General features: G+C 33.0%; 1 protein-coding gene across 3 annotated transcripts in view; it reads left to right on the top strand.

Moving 5' to 3' along the window:
* CUL5 (cullin 5) overlaps window positions 1-15,990 on the top strand; it is a 90,967-nt gene extending 74,977 nt beyond the window's left edge. For 2 of the 3 annotated variants that reach the window (XM_057748173.1, XM_057748175.1), the window contains 8 exons: window positions 1,727-1,859; window positions 2,871-3,002; window positions 6,108-6,231; window positions 6,533-6,708; window positions 7,250-7,411; window positions 8,159-8,277; window positions 8,890-9,013; window positions 12,379-15,990. In XM_057748173.1, the coding sequence (XP_057604156.1) occupies window positions 1,727-1,859; window positions 2,871-3,002; window positions 6,108-6,231; window positions 6,533-6,708; window positions 7,250-7,411; window positions 8,159-8,277; window positions 8,890-9,013; window positions 12,379-12,573 (1,165 nt within the window). In that variant the 3' untranslated portion in view covers window positions 12,574-15,990. Of the gene's footprint in view, window positions 1-1,726; window positions 1,860-2,870; window positions 3,003-6,107; window positions 6,232-6,532; window positions 6,709-7,249; window positions 7,412-8,158; window positions 8,278-8,889; window positions 9,014-9,557; window positions 12,351-12,378 lie in introns of those variants that run through there. The other variant, XM_057748174.1, reaches the window with a different exon arrangement.
* The last annotated feature ends 446 nt before the right edge of the window (window positions 15,991-16,436 follow it).

Genomic DNA, 16,436 nt, shown 5'->3' with positions numbered 1-16,436 from the left:
TTGAACCCTCTGGTAGAAGTATACTTGCAGTTTCTCCTTTCCAGAATTACTCTTCCCTATTTTATAAAGAAAGGCATACCTCACTTCATTCTTACTATGGTGCCGTTGTGTAAGAAAGGGATATTTTGAAATATTGGTATTGTTGTACAGAAAATGAATTTCTAATGACTAGATAGTATGTCTTTTTGCAGATGGCTTATAACTGTTTGCTTTCAACACAATTGATAGCTAATTTGATTAAAAAATAAGTTTTTTTGGTTAGATTAGTATGTGTTTTTTAGCAAATAACTCAGGAGGTACTCAATGAATTGAGTAACATTATAAGAAAAACTTCATCCAGTCCCTATCTGTTTACTTATGTGAATAACATTTTTTAGGGAAAAGACACAAATTTATAAATACAAAAAGTAGAAGTAAAATTGATTTCCTGGGTTCATAATTGGGAGGGAAAAAAGTTTCATCCACTTCATTAGACAGAAAAATTTTGCATATGCATATATTTATACACATACGCAATATAATTACGTTGTTTTGTTAAGTAGTGTACTTAATAATAGTTTGGAGAACTCATTTCTTTTTTTTTAATATAAATTTATTTATTTATTTATTTTATTGGCTGTGTTGGGTCTTCGTTGCTGCACACGGGCTTTCTCTGGTTGCGGCGAGTGGGAGCTACTCTTCCTTGTGGTGCGCGGGCTTCTCATTGCGGTGGCCTCTCTTGTTGCATAGCATGGTCTCCAGGCGCATGGGCTTCAGTAGTTGCAGCACATGGGCTCAGTAGTTGTGGCTCATGGGCTCTAGAGCACAGGCTCAATAGTTGTGGTGCACAGGCTTAGTTGCTCCGCAGCATTGTGGTATCTTCCTGGGGCAGGGATCGAACCTGTGTCCCCTGCATTGGCAGGCGGATTCTTACCCACTGCGCCACCTAGGAAGTCCGGGAGAACTCATTTCTGATAACAGTTGAATTTTATGTATACACAAGAAGATTTAAAATGTTGAATTTAAATTTATTTACACGTGTAGTTTAGAGAAATAAGATAAAGAATAAGTGGAAGACTTTCAAGAGTAAAATACAATACACTGGCTTTAAAGTTTTGTTAGGAAAGTGAAATAGAGATAAAAGTTCATTGTTTAAGGAAAGTTTGTTCATGGTTTTTTTAAATGGATGATGATATATATAAACCACTGTGAAATTTAGGTTACATTGCATATGTTTCAAAGAGTGAAGTAACAGTTTTATCTTAACATATTGATTGATGTTCTGAATCAGATCAGGGTAAAACAGGGGAGAATTCTACTTGTGTGACATCTTGCAAATAAATCAAACACTGAGTGCTTTAAAAAAAGATAAGTTTTAAATGTTAATTTGTAAATATGCAAGGATTTACAGTTTTTTGGAACTATTTTAGAAGCATCTGAATAAAACCTTTTAAAGGTCATTGGCAAAGCTGCCACGAGAGTAAGGCGAGGAGGCAGGTAGTTTACAAAATTTAAGCAGGTCTCATTCTGAGTGTTCTGTAAGTGGACTTACAGGAACCTGAGAGTGAATGCATCCTTAAACTATGCACCCTAGGTATAGACTTGCTTACCCTAGTCCCATTGGATTTATACAACTTAAGAAATATGTTTGTGAAAAATTGGCTTTAGAAAAAATATTTGCAGATTTAGAAAAAATATTTGCAGATGCAATCATTTTTCATCAGCTGCTTTTAATTTGTTTTTTTAGGGTGGGATTAAAAACTCAGCCTGAATCAAAATGCCCTGAGCTGCTTGCCAATTACTGTGACATGTTGCTAAGAAAAACGCCATTAAGCAAAAAACTAACCTCTGAAGAGATTGAAGCAAAGCTTAAAGAAGTGGTACATAAACTTTTTTTAACTTCAAATTTTTAAATTCTTTGAATTTGTGTTTTGTTTATAAGACTTTCTGTGGTAATACCAGTTTTCTTAATGTACATCTATATGCAAGTAATATTATGAAATTTTACCAGTGCAAGATCTCTATAGAGCAGTTATTTTTCTTACTGAAAATTTTTATTCTATAGCTGCCAGAAAGGGAAATAGCATTTAATTCTTCCCCTTTCTTGATTCTTTTTAAAAGTCAATTAAATTCTACCTCCTATTGAAGGACAAAAAAAGGGAAAATGGAGCTAGCTGATGATGTTTGGAATGATAGTTGAGAGACCAGGAGTTTTTCACTTATTTCTATTTGTGAGAGCCCAAAATAGATAAGCAGGGATAAATGAGTATAGATAAAAAGTTAGTTGCTTTCATATTTATTTGTCTCTGCTTGTTATTATAATATAAGCCAAGGATATCCAAGAGGAAAAATTAGTAAGTAAAGATACAGAGAAAGTATAGACAAAAAGGGTTAAAGGGGAGAATTCCCTGGTGGTCCAGTGGTTAGGACTCGGCGCTTTCACTGCCAGGGCCCAGGTTCAGTCCTGGTCAGGGAACTAAGATCCCACAAGCTGCATGGCACAGCTGAAAAAAAGGAGGGAGGTGGTGGTTGGAGGGAAGGTTAGTGTCAGAATAAAGTGAAGAGGAAATGTAGAAGAAAAATATGAGGAAGAACCATTGATTTTCATGTAAAGTTTTATCACATTTTATATAAAATCTCAAAAATTGATGTTTCTACGAACTAAAAAGTTATTTGGTTACAGTCTCAAATTTGCTCACTTCTAAAGTATTAAAGTATTGTAGTATTGTAGTCAGGACTGGTTATTTTTCAAAGATGGGTGGTTTAGTAGGCCCTATCTGTATATGCTTATACAGATTTCTGAATTTTGACAATTGGGATGTAGAAAGGTCTAAGTGAGAGGGATGGCTATGAGTGTGTGTAAATTGAAAGTAACTTTGTTTTCTCTACAGCTCTTGGTACTTAAATACGTGCAAAACAAAGACGTTTTTATGAGATATCACAAAGCTCATTTGACACGGCGTCTTATATTAGACATCTCTGCTGATAGTGAAATTGAAGAGAATATGGTAGAGTGGCTAAGAGTAAGTAAAACTTTAAAAAATATTTGGTTTTCTGAAGATAGCACATGGTTCATATGTGTGCTAAAATAATGCATTTTGGTGCTATTGTTAATGTTGAAGAAATAGGGAACGTTTTATAAGAACACAGCATCAGTTATATAAAATATATTTTCTTAATAAAGACTTTTGGTGAAGCACCTTTGCTTTTGCTTTGCTTCTGTTGTTTCGCTCTTTTGTATCTCCACTTTCAGTTGAACTAAGCTTATTAAATAAGCTAATGGACAAATCATCTCATTTTTAAGATGTTCTTAGAACTAAATATGTAGCCACAGAGATGTTTGTAAATAAATACATCTATAAAGGAAATAGCCAATAGGTAAAGGGTGATGGCTTATTTGGGTTAATCAGTGCTAATTATGGCTTGAATTCCATATTAAAATATTTTAAGTCTGTTTCTTTCAGTTAATTTTAATGGAATTAGAATTATATTAGTATAACATAAATGAATATGCCTTTCATTTATATATATGGTGTATATAATAGTACATTAATATATGATAATAAAACAATGTGTATAATTATATGTATTTTATATATTTTTTTATTTATAAAATGTATTTCAAATTAAAGATTTGCAGATAGCCCTGCTTTGCATGATAGTGTGGGATAGTAAAAATTACTGTGAAGGTGATCTTAATATTAACAATCACTGGGAAAAATTATTGTTTTGTGACTTAGAAATTTCTGTCAAAATATTAAAAATTCTTACTATCTGTTATAAATATATAGGAAAAAGAAAATATTAGTGAAATTAATATGTATTTAGTACACTGTAATTTAAAACATAAACTTTCAGATTTAAAATGTTGTATTTCTTTGTAAAAAACATACATCAATTCACACGTCTAATATTGTATCTAGAACATTTAAAGAACTCTTACAACTCAACAGTAAAGACAACTCAGTTAAAAATGGCAAAGAATTAGAATAGACGTTTCTTCACAGAAGATATACAAATGTCCAGTAAGTGTATGAAGAGAGCTCAACATCATTAGTCATTAGGGAAATGCAAATCAAAACCACAGAGATGCCACTTTACTGCCACTGGGGTAGCAGAAATTCAGACCATAGCAAATGTTGGTGAGGAAGAGGAGAAAGTGGAACCCTCATGCATTGCTGCTAGGAGTGTAAAATGGTGCAGCCACTTTGGAGAACTGACAGTTCCTCAGAAAGTTAAACATAGAGTTGACCTGGTAATTCCACTCAAGAGAAAGGACAACATTTGAGCACACAAAACTTGTACATGAATATTCATAGCAGCATTATTCATAATAGCCAAAAAGTGAAAATAACCCAAAAGATCAGTCAACTGATAAATAGATAAAATATGGTTTATTCATATAATGGATAATAATAAATAAAAAGAAATGAAGTACTGATGCATGCAACAACATGGATGAACTTTGTAAATAACTATGCCAAGCAAAAGAAGCCAGTCACAAAAGACCGCATGATTCCCCTCATACAAAGTGTCCACAGTAGCCAAATCCGTAGAGACAAAAAAATAAATTAATGGTTTCCAGGAGTGGAAGAGTAGGGGAACATGGGGAGTGACTGCTAGTAAGTATGGAATTTCTTTTGGGGATGATGAAAATGTTCTAAAGTTAGATAGTGGTGATGGTTGCATAACTCTGTAAATATTCTAAAACCTGATTAATTGTACACTTTAAAAGGGCAGATTTTGAGGTAGATGATTTATATCTCAATAACACTGTTACTGAGATGAAGAGTAGTTTGACTAGTACTTGTCTTCTTGTCATGTAGCTTATGAGTTACTTAGTGAGCATCTTTTGTATACCTTGAAGAGTTGTCATACTCTGTAAGTTTGGATCAGCTTCCAAACTTTTGTCTTTTGGTCTTTCAAAGTCATGAAAGTTTTTGCTGGCATCACTTCCTCGTCTTTTTTTTTTTTTTTTTGTCACCACCACTTTTCTCATTTATATTGATAATTGCATTCATTAAGTTCCTATACCTGCATATTTAGAGTGTTCAACATTGGCATTATCAACAAATATTACAACCACAGTCAGCTGTTTCTTCTGAAACTCCATTTATGTTCTATTTTATTTTAATTTCCAACATTATTTTCTTTTTTCTTTTCTTTTTTCTTTTTTCTTTTTTTTATAAATTTATTTATGTATTTTATTGGCTGTGTTGGGTCTTTTTTGCTGTGCACGGGCTTTCTTTTTAGTTGTGGTGAGTAGGGGCTACTCTTCGCTGTGGTGCGCGGGCTCCTCACTGCCGTGGCCTCTCATTGCGGAGCACGGGCTCTAGGCGCATGAGCTTCAGTAGTTGCAGCACATGGGCTCAACAGCTGTGGCTCACAGGCTCTAAAGCGCAGGCTCAGCAGTTGTGGTGCACGGGCCTAGCTGCTCCGCGGCATGTGGGATCTTCCTGCAGCAGAGATCGAACCCATGTTCCCTGCATTGGCAGGCGGACTCTCAACCACTGCGCCACCTAGGAAGCCCCCTTTGTTTTCTTCTCTGTGTTTGTGTGTGTGTGTGTATACTTTCATCATCTTTCTTGACCAGTTACCTTTTTTGATTATTCATTTTTGTAAAATATCATGTGGATTTATCAGTGGAAGACATGGAAGCAACAAAGCTACATGCTTTGCTATCTGTGGGTGAAGTGAATAAACAGATGCCTAACAGATTTTGAAAAAATAATTGTGATTGGTCACTGCTATGATGTGCTCTGTTATTTGTTAGTGATTTGTAGATTGAGGAACTAGAATTGAGGTTTGTGCTTTATGCATAACTCACATTTAATATATAATGGTAACTGAAAGTTGAGCAGTGTTGTTGTGGTACTGGTATTATCTAACTATACTGTGGTAACTGAAATTCATCCATGTTGGAGTCATGCACAGAAAGCCAGGATTGCCTGTATATTCTGTTTAGTTCCTAAGAATCAAATTTAATAGGTATTAGATTATAAACATTGTATAAATAGAGAAGAATTTTGTATTAAAGCATCTAAAACTTAGTTTTCCATTAAAATTTTTTCTAATAGTACATCAGATTATATATTATTTATTACTTCTTCTGTCTTTGGTTTTCATAGGAAGTTGGTATGCCAGCAGATTATGTAAACAAGCTTGCTAGAATGTTTCAGGACATAAAAGTATCTGAAGATTTGAACCAAGCTTTTAAGGAAATGCACAAAAATAATAAATTGGCTTTACCAGGTATTATTTTATAATTACATACATTTTTGGAACTTTTTAAAAAAGAATATCTTTGTTTTCTAGTAAACTAAAAATAAACTTAAGCATCATTGATAGATACAAAGATGTTTCAGAGTCCACATTTCTTGAAAATATCCCACAAAGCAGAATTTAGATTTACTAATTCTTATTTAGAAATGACACTTTTAACAACATCTTTAGAGTCTTATTTTTCACTAAAGCTTATCTTCTCTGTATGTATTTTGTATTTATCCATTGTCAAGACTATTTGCTTTATATTTTCTGATATACTTTCCTATAGCTGATTCAGTTAATATAAAAATTCTGAATGCTGGTGCCTGGTCAAGAAGCTCCGAAAAAGTCTTTGTCTCACTTCCTACTGAACTGGAAGATTTGATACCTGAAGTAGAAGAATTCTACAAAAAAAACCATAGTGGTAGAAAATTACATTGGCATCATCTCATGTCTAATGGAATTGTAAGTAGATGGTGTATTAGTTCAGATATTGGTTTGGCTGAAAGTAGCAGAACTCCAAAAAGATTTGTTTAAACAAGATAGATCTTTCCTTCTCTCGCAAGTAAAAGTCTGACCAGGTAGAGTGGATCTGTTCCATGAAGTTATTAGGGACATAGACTTCTGGCTATCGCACCATTCCCTTGCCTGCAGAACCCAGTATGATCCTCTCACTGTGTCTGTCTTCCAGCCCAACAGGAAGGGAAAGATGTGAGGGTATAGCTTCCTTTAACGGCAGCTTCTAGAAGTTTCCCCATTATTTCCATTCAAACCTTATTGGCCACAACTTAGTCACGTGGCCACATTTTGCTCAGGAAGGCTCGGAGTTGAGCCTTTATTCTGGACAGTCGTTAAGGTCTGCTAAAATTTTTATTACCGTGTGAGAAAGGAAGAATGGATATTGGAAGAAAACTAGCAGTCTTTTTTTTACATATAAGAGATATTATAGTAAATGGTAATCATCAAGAAGAGATTCTTATTTTTTTAATTATTTTATCTATTATAGATAACGTTTAAGAATGAAGTAGGTCAATATGATTTGGAGGTAACAACGTTTCAGCTGGCTGTATTGTTTGCATGGAACCAAAGACCCAGAGAGAAAATCAGCTTTGAAAATCTAAAACTTGCGACTGAACTTCCTGATGCTGAGCTTAGAAGGACTTTATGGGTTGGTTTGTTTTTATGTTTTTTGTATTTAAAATTGCATCCTCTCACATAGCAGGAAAATGTGTTGGCTTGTGTTATAATAAATTTTAGAATTCATAACACTCAAATGACTTTTAAGCAAGAAAAATACACTAGTGAGGTATTTATGGAAGAAAAAGAAATTGAATATAAGCAAGTTACTAAGACAAAGAATGGCGAGAGAGAGAGATTTGAGTTGGTATTTAAATGTTACCTGTGAAGAGCATGACCAAAGATTTCATGTTGAGAATGGCGTTCAGAGGTTTTTATGGTAACCAAAATTCTAAGAATTAGAAATGGTCCTTTTGAGGGCTTGTAAAATGTACTTATTAGCCTCCTGTTCAAAACTACATTTTACCCCCTACTCCTGTGCCTCTTAAAAGTTCCAAAATAAATTACTACCTAGAGAGAAACAGCTGGTTTATAACTGGCAGTGGTGTTTGCTGTGGTCATATATGACCAATCCCTCTAGTTTTTTTTTTTTTTGTTTTTTGTTTTGTTTTACTGTAAAGAGAACATTTATTGCTTCCTCATAACCAACTCTTTTCTCCTCGTTCTTTTTCCTCATTATGAATTTACATTGTTATATTCATGGAAGTACCAAATAAAATTTTGAATTATGAAGTTGTGCTTATAATTTTTTCTCACCTATACTGGTCATGTTGGAGAATTGATCTTGGTATTCTGTAGTGTTTATAGAAGCTAACTGTTTTCTCTTTATTCTTCATAGTCTTTAGTAGCTTTCCCAAAACTCAAACGGCAAGTTTTATTGTATGAACCTCAAGTCAACTCACCCAAAGACTTTACAGAAGGTACCCTCTTCTCAGTGAACCAGGAGTTCAGTTTAATGTAAGGTTTATGTTGGTTGATCTAAAATAAAAAATAAAAATACCTTGTTTGAATTTTAGCAAAATGATTTTCCTTACATGATATTAAAACATACCTGTATGCTGTCATCACTTTAGATTTATGCTTTTTTTTACTAAACATATTAATGAAATAGAGATGTCTATTATTCCTTTAGGTATTTTTCATGGATCCATATTGGTGTCTGACATTATACTATATTGCTTTTTGTCCTTAAAGTAAACATCCTTTTGCACTCTAAAGCAGCTTTTATCCACACAGAGAACTGTTTCCTTGTGATCCAATTAGAAGATACTGGTGAATTGCAACCCACATATCTTCAGTTATGTAATCACTCTCATGCCAATATAGACTATATTAACTTTGTTATTACAGCGAGCATAGTCACACTTATTAACAGAGCATTTATCATGTTTGAGGGAAATTGTAGGGTTCATTTTAATAAGCTACATGTTAGTTATTTTTTTTCCCTTAAACTGTGCTGGATATTGATTTTTACAATATTTCTGAATATTTTCTCTTAGACATTGTTGCTATAATATGATGTTTAAAAGGCCTTTCACTGTAAGATATTTGATTTAATGTTTTTTATAGAAAAAATGCAAAAGTTCAGAAAAGGGGTAAAATCAACTTGATTGGACGCTTGCAGCTCACTACAGAAAGGATGAGAGAAGAAGAGAATGAAGGAATAGTTCAACTAAGAATACTGAGGACCCAGGTTTGTAATGCTGAGACAGAATGTCTAAATTTTGAAAAACTTTGTTGTTGTTGTTTTAATCTTCAAATCTTTATTTGAAATTTTAGGAATATAGGTACTTAGACTTTTTTGTACAGAAGACCTAATTTTCATTTTACTGAAATTTAAAAATTGTATTAATAGCATTCTCTTAGTTGCTGACAGAGATGTCTATATGACTTGGTGGTCTCTGGTAGGTTCTATTATTTGGGCAAAACCTTGGTTTTAAGGCTGTGCTTCTCTGACCACATGTCAAAGAGAATATATGTATGTCAGCAAAAAAGTTACAATTCTAGGACGGAGTATTTAAAATTTAATTTTAAGACTTCTAATTCCATTGTAATGGGAAATTGGGGAACATTTTAAAAAACATTTTAAAACTTTTACGATACCTTTGAACATGATAAAGATACCTATTACAAGCTAATGTATGACTGTTTTAACTTTAGAAATAGTCTTATTAAAACCAAGTTGTCCCACTTTTACTATTTTCATTTAATATTGTTTGAAACTATTGGCAATCAAGCATGAAAGAAAAAAGAAGAAAAGATTAAAATTTTTCACTACTTGTAGATCATATAAAGGAGCAGAGAAAAGGTAAATAAAAATCAAATGCTTTTCTGTTTAGCAATAAATAAATTTAAGAAAATAAAAGAAGAAACCATAGAATTCACAGGCATTGCTTTAAAAAGCAATGTGTTGGACCTATACAAAGAGAGGGGCCTTCATCTGAGAGATTCAAAAGGAGATTTGAATAAAGGGAAAGATAACGTTCCTTTTTTTCTTACTAAATTTTTTTTTGATGTATAATTTACATACAACAGAGTACACATTTCATAGTTTTCAGTGTGTATACAGAACATTTCTATCACTCCAGTAGTTTCCCCAGGTCTCTCATTCAGCCAGTCTTCCCCTTTGGCCCACCTGAGTCCTGTCACCATTGCTTGGTTTTGCCTGCTCTCGGTCTTCATATACATGGAATCAGACAGCGTACTCTGTATCTGGCTTCTTTTGCTTATCTTGAAATACCATATTTTTTAATGATAGGGCTGAATAACTTCCCATACTAGTAACAAGGTACTGAATTTCATGTAAAAATTCAAGTAGGAATATTTTTAGAATTTTAAAAATTGATTCTCAGTTTTATCAGAAAGAATAAATAGATGAGAATGATTGAGAACCCTAAAAATATAAGATGTTAGTGGTGGTGGAACTTGCCTTGCCAAATATTAAAACTTATTAAAATATCTACAAAAGTAAAACAGAATAATAAACAGATTAATTGAATATAATTCAGAATTAAACCTCCTATATAAGTGTAGATGAACTTTTCAATAAAGGAAATAATTTCCATGGTCCATGAAAAGAGAATGTATTATTCAATAAGAGATTTTGGAAATTTTTACTTCTGGGAGGAAAAGCATGATATAGTCCTAGTTTATGGCTATACCAGGATAAATCCAAATGGTTTAGAGTTGAGGTATGGAGTGGAATGGGCAGATATAGTTACACTATAAGATATGCAGAGAAAATGAAGTTTTTTTTGTCTAAATCCGATTTATAATTGTGCTCAATTCACTAATCCAAGCAGTCCCTTTAGGTAATGCTCAGACTTTATTTCTCCCGGATTCTACTCCACCCATCTCCGTTCTTTGCTGTTTCCACAGATGGCATCTGGATGTATTGAGGTTGAGAGAAATTCACTTGACCTCACAGTGACAGTGAAGGGATTGTCATATCTATACAGTTGTGACAGGGTTCTGGGTTCTTGCTCTTGTCAGCTATAGAGTACTTTATCTGTCACCTATGGGAATTTGACTTTCTGTTGCTCTCTATTGCTGATGTCTGTAGCAGATGGATTATGGTTTATTCTTTTTCCAGTTGGTAAGGACCACATGGCCTCTTTCCTGTTCTGGCTGCCTGTCCTGTGCTCTTACTGAGCTCTTGAGTCCTTGGGGCCTCTGCTACATCTTCTTTGTGGCCCTTGGCCTACATGGCACCTGTTATTATCATCTGCTGCTACAGGATCCCCTCTCCTGCCACTCAGGGCCCTGTGGCAGGTCCATTAGCTCTAAACTCTATCTGCATCATATGGGAACTGAGAAAAATTCAGGAGTGCAAATTATTTCCATCATATTATGCCACTTTTCAAGTGACCTCCAACATATTAAATGGGACCAAGGCCAGAACCCCTGTAATCTCTGTTTTTCTCTTAACATCTCAAACACAGCCACCATCTTCACCTCTACCAAAGCTAAAAAAGGAGAAATTGGAATATTTACAGTTGTTCCTCTCCTCCTAACTGATTTCTGTAATGTACAAATGCCTGAAGGGGACAGACTGTTTCTGAACCTCTTCCTTCTTTCTATCTGGAACCTTGACATAAAGCTCTGTAGTCAGAGCCTGGATCTGGACATACTGAGAGTAGGAGTATCACCTGACCTCCGTGGCCATGTAGGAGTCCTCCTGTTTGTACCGGGGAAGCTGAAGGTACACTTTCTCATACTGAGTAGCGCCTGACTCCCACGCCTATTACCTTGTAGCAAATCTCCATTTTCAGTGTTAAAAACCAAATAGTAACTCATTTTCTGTTTTCACGTTTCTTTTATAATGAATTCTAATTTCCACTAAGGCAGATGGACACCTTTTGTTGACTAAGGAAACACGTTGTACTGGAAAAGGCAAAAGAGAAAATATTTAGTAGTTTTCTAATTATCCTTATTAAAAGATTAATAGTTATTAAAGGAAACTATTGATAAAATTGACTTAGAAGAAAAGTGCTTACTTCTACAGAAAGTTAAACCTTTTGAGTCAATACAAACTGAAGATACTTATAATAAGTACAGTTTATTAATCTGACAAGTATATGAAGAGTAGTAATTATTAGTTTTTAAAACAGACAGCAACTGGCCTCTACTACTATACAAAGAAGTAACTGAATATAAGGGAAAAAGTATGTATAAAGGGTTTGTTGTATCTTAGTTGGTTTCTTAACACACTGCCAGATTATATGCATATTAATAGTGTTCACAGGTAAACTTTTTAAATGTACGTAGTGTGGATAGAAGGAATGAAAGGAAATACACTAAAACATGAGGTGCGATTTTCTTTCAGCAGATAAGTTATGGGTCATTTTGCTTTTCCTCATTTTTCAAAATCTCCATAATATGCAGATTTTATTTTTCAGAGTGAAAAAAAGAGAGTTTTATTTGTTACTGGTCTCAGGATTAATCTAGTGATTGCTAATCATTTGTATAGATTTTGGATAGAGGATAAAATACATAAAAAGCTATTTTTTGTTTTGTTTTACTTAAAATTTAATATTTCATTTTTATTTTTTCTTTTAGGAAGCTATCATACAAATAATGAAGATGAGAAAGAAAATTAGTAATGCTCAGCTGCAGACTGAATTAGTAGAAATTTTGAAAAACATGTTCTTGCCACAAAAGAAAATGATAAAAGAGCAAATAGAATGGCTAATAGAGCACAAATACATCAGAAGAGATGAATCTGATATCAACACTTTCATATATATGGCATAATTTTGAATATCATGGAGAATATTAAGAACCCAAATTTTGGAGTGCTTGGGCAGAAAGTTCTTACAGTTTGTGCTAGAGGAAGGTTTATTTGGACTTTGATTACATAAATATTAAAATCTCTGCCTTACCTAACAAAACAACTATATTTTGCCAATCACATTGGTTAGCATGGTGGCATTCCCCTTCATGTTGCAAACTGTTTTAACAGCATGCCGTTTTGTGGAGAAACTTGCATTCATGAAGAGCCCATTATGAACTTCTAAGAATATGATTTATACCCACCAGAAGAAATACAGTTGGCAAGGATGAAAGTGGGGTTCTTGTTGCTTTTGCTTTTTTCCCCCCCTCTTTTTCCTCTCTTAGAAAAATGTACTTGCACAAGGAAGGATCTTCAGATGTTTGTGTGCTGAAAATTGCTGTTATGTTTTGTTTTAAAAGATGCAATTAAAACTAGAAATAGCACTCTTGGTTTCTTTTGATCAAAAGAGTGAGCTGGTCTACACAACATTGGGACAGGGCAGATATAGGTGAAAAGATAAGTATTTAATTGTATCCAATTATATGTTCAAACACTGCTTCAGTGTAACAACTGGATTTTAGTGGTGACATAAAATGGTATTAAATTTTTCCAACTAAAAAATGTTGGCTTTCTTTAAGCAGGAGACTACTGTTTTAGTTGTTTATTGTTAAATAATAAGGAATTTTTTTATCTTATATGGCTAAGAGAGCTTGTTTTGAAAAAGTGAAGCTCATATTACTTGTTATTTCAATTGTTTAAAAAAATGTATGGAGATAGGTCATTTTGATTGCAGAGTCAAAACAGCAAAACAAGCATACTAAGTGTTTACTAAGACACTTAGTATTTATATACCTATTATTTATTATGGTATTCATATTCAAATTCATATTCAAACTTATTAAAAACAAGACAGAAATTTCCTGCTTTAATATAATATAGTTATGTGACTGACCTCTTAATCTGTAGCATAGAAATATTTTGAAATTTTCAAGTCTCATGATTAGGGATTAATAACCTCAGGTTTCTGGAAAGGAAGACATTCTTGTTTTAAAAAGTAATAATTAAGTATTAGTCACCTAGGAGGAAGAGAAAAACCACAACATAGACCTGAAAAGCATAAGCAAAATTGTTGTAATCTTAACATGAGCAGTAAACTTGCCAAATATATGTACATATATATTTATATATTTTAAAAGTAAACATTTAAAATATGTTCAGAAGGCAACACTTACCTTGTTCCTTTCCGTCAATCCAAAGTAGCAACTTACTAGTTGCTGGCAACTGAATACCCAGAGTGATGGAGATTTTAGGACTTGAGTACGTGAACAACTTAAAAGAGAAAAACTTTTACTCCCCATTGGGAAAGAATGGCTCAACATGAATTTTATTCATTGTGGTGCACGTTTCACATTTTCTTGCAAATTATTCTATATTTTATTTGATATTAAGTAATATTTTAAATGACTTTGATGATAGTAGGGCATGGAGTGCTAGAGTGTTGAAAGGCATACAGTATTATTGTAGAGTGCTTTCAAGAGCAGTTCATGGGCTCTGTCCCCACTCTCTGAGAGGCTGTGTGAGCTCCCTGCTGTGAGGAAGAAAAGCAGATTTAAAACACTTAAGGTTTTGCTGGTTAAAGCCAAGGGCCTATTTTGAAACTCATAGGAAATTGGAATTTTGTTTCTAATTTGAACTCTTGAGCTCTAAGGTATCATACATCAATAATTAGACCAAGCATATTGTGAAGATTAAACTAGTGCTCGCTGTTTTCTCTAATTAGATGACTGTTAACAATGGATAAATTTGAAATTTTTAAAAACTGTTAATTTGGTAATAATTGTGGCTTTAACAAATAGGTCAGTATTGGCACATTTGCTTATCTGATACAGGAATGCCAAAGGAGGAAGCAATGGAAGGAAAAATTACAGGCCATTTCTTAAAGTTTAAGATCTGTTGTTTTAAACTAGAATTGTTCTCAGAACTTTTTTGAAATTTCTAATCTTTTTTAGTCATTTAAGAATGAGAGCCATGATGTTTTTGATTTATAAAGGCAAATTTAATGCAAAAGTGGGTAACTCTAAATCCATAGGAAAGTTTTCTATTAAATTTTATAAATTTTTAAATAGCTAATTATGTCCTAATTGTATTTTGGGGAATAGAACAGCAGCAGATACTGTAGACTTACAGTTTTCATCATTTTTTTCGTTATGTATAGAAAGTTTATCTAACTACTTTTTGGTGTTTATGAAAACCATTTAGTTGACAAGGTGCCTATACCATTGTTGAATTTTCTTTAAATATATTTTGACAATAGATTTGCTAATTTAAATAAAAAGGATCTGGAAAAAAAAAATCTACCAGCAAGTTGCTGAAGGTACAGAATCACAGTTAGTATCCTTCATTATTAGTCCCTTTTCTCTAATGTGCACTTAAAATTAGTGCTATCTGAGCAGGGGTGAAATCTGACATAGTTAAGGGGGAAAATATATACATATATACGTATATATTTTTTTCATGAGCAGTATGGCAATAGGACACTTCAGAGGTTAAGATCTGAACATTCATTTTCTAATATAAAGGTAGAGCCGTCTTGAAAATGTAAACCTTTATTGCCATCTCATTGCCAGAGTAAGTAGATATGAAACAAAACTTACAAAGTGAAAGTATAGAACAATTTTAATGCTTACAGTGAGTTAAATATTTAGAATGTTGCTCTTCTAATGATTTAATGAGGATCTTGAAATAAATTCTGAAGTCTTCCAATTTTTATATTTATTGGAGGGGTCCCTGCATTCTGTCAAACTTTAAGTCTCTTACTCTTTATTTTGTGCATAAATGTTAAAATTTCCCAAAATGAAATGTTAGCTTTCTTATTTTTACCTTTTATTAAATTTAATACAAAATATGACCAGAGTAGTTAAAAAGTATTTTGCATTATTTGCAGTAGGATGTCATTGGCCCTGCTCATAGGGCAAATTTTAAAAATTCAATTTGGGTGAAAGTTTTGCTAGTTTTCCAGAAAGCTTTGCTATCTTAAACTCAAGCTTGTTTTTTCTATTTTCATGACTGGGATGCTATCTTATAAACTCTTCCAATGTCATGTTTGTGAAATAAACATTACAATGAGAGCTTTCCTGTCATCTACACTATACCCGTTGTCTGGAGTGTTGAACAAATTTGAGTTCCTAAGTTGTAACCTCTCCTCGTGTGGTATATACAATTTTGAATGTGTGCCACTACATTACTGAGATGATAATGCTGTACAATTTTAAATGGTAGCAGTTTCTGTATGCAGCAGGCTGAAATATTTTGATGAACTGCTTAATTTTTGGATTTTATTTTTTAAGTTGTATAATTTATTTTCTTGCAAAATAAAAATGTAATATAAAAGCTTTCACCTATCAAGAAAATGTTGATGTTCTACTATAAAATAGTTTATGAGGTTAATTAAAATTTTTATAATAGGTATATTTATATATTTAATGGTGAAATAGTAAATCTCAGCCAGCCTTAGGAATCAGAAATATGAAAAGTAACCCACTTATTTCTTTGAAATTTCAGAATGAAAGCTAACAGGAATGTAGCTTTTCCATTGATGATAACATAGGGCTCTCATGCCTGGAAGAGGTCAAAATTTTCAAACCTGAAAGTGATTAATGCAGTCATTCATCCATTTAGATAGGCCATATCATAACCAAAATTTAAATTTTATATCAGACAGAAGTAAAAAACATAAAACAAATTACTTCATGTTTTGTATATGTTTGAAAATTTGTGAAATCTTTAAATTTCAAAGCTAGAGATAGTTTAGTAATAAGGTTATGAAGATGGACTGTGTCATAGT

Source organism: Hippopotamus amphibius, chromosome 9 (genome assembly GCF_030028045.1).
Source record: "Hippopotamus amphibius kiboko isolate mHipAmp2 chromosome 9, mHipAmp2.hap2, whole genome shotgun sequence".
Taxonomy (NCBI): Eukaryota; Metazoa; Chordata; class Mammalia; order Artiodactyla; family Hippopotamidae; genus Hippopotamus; species Hippopotamus amphibius.
This window is presented reverse-complemented; position numbering and strand designations above follow the sequence as displayed.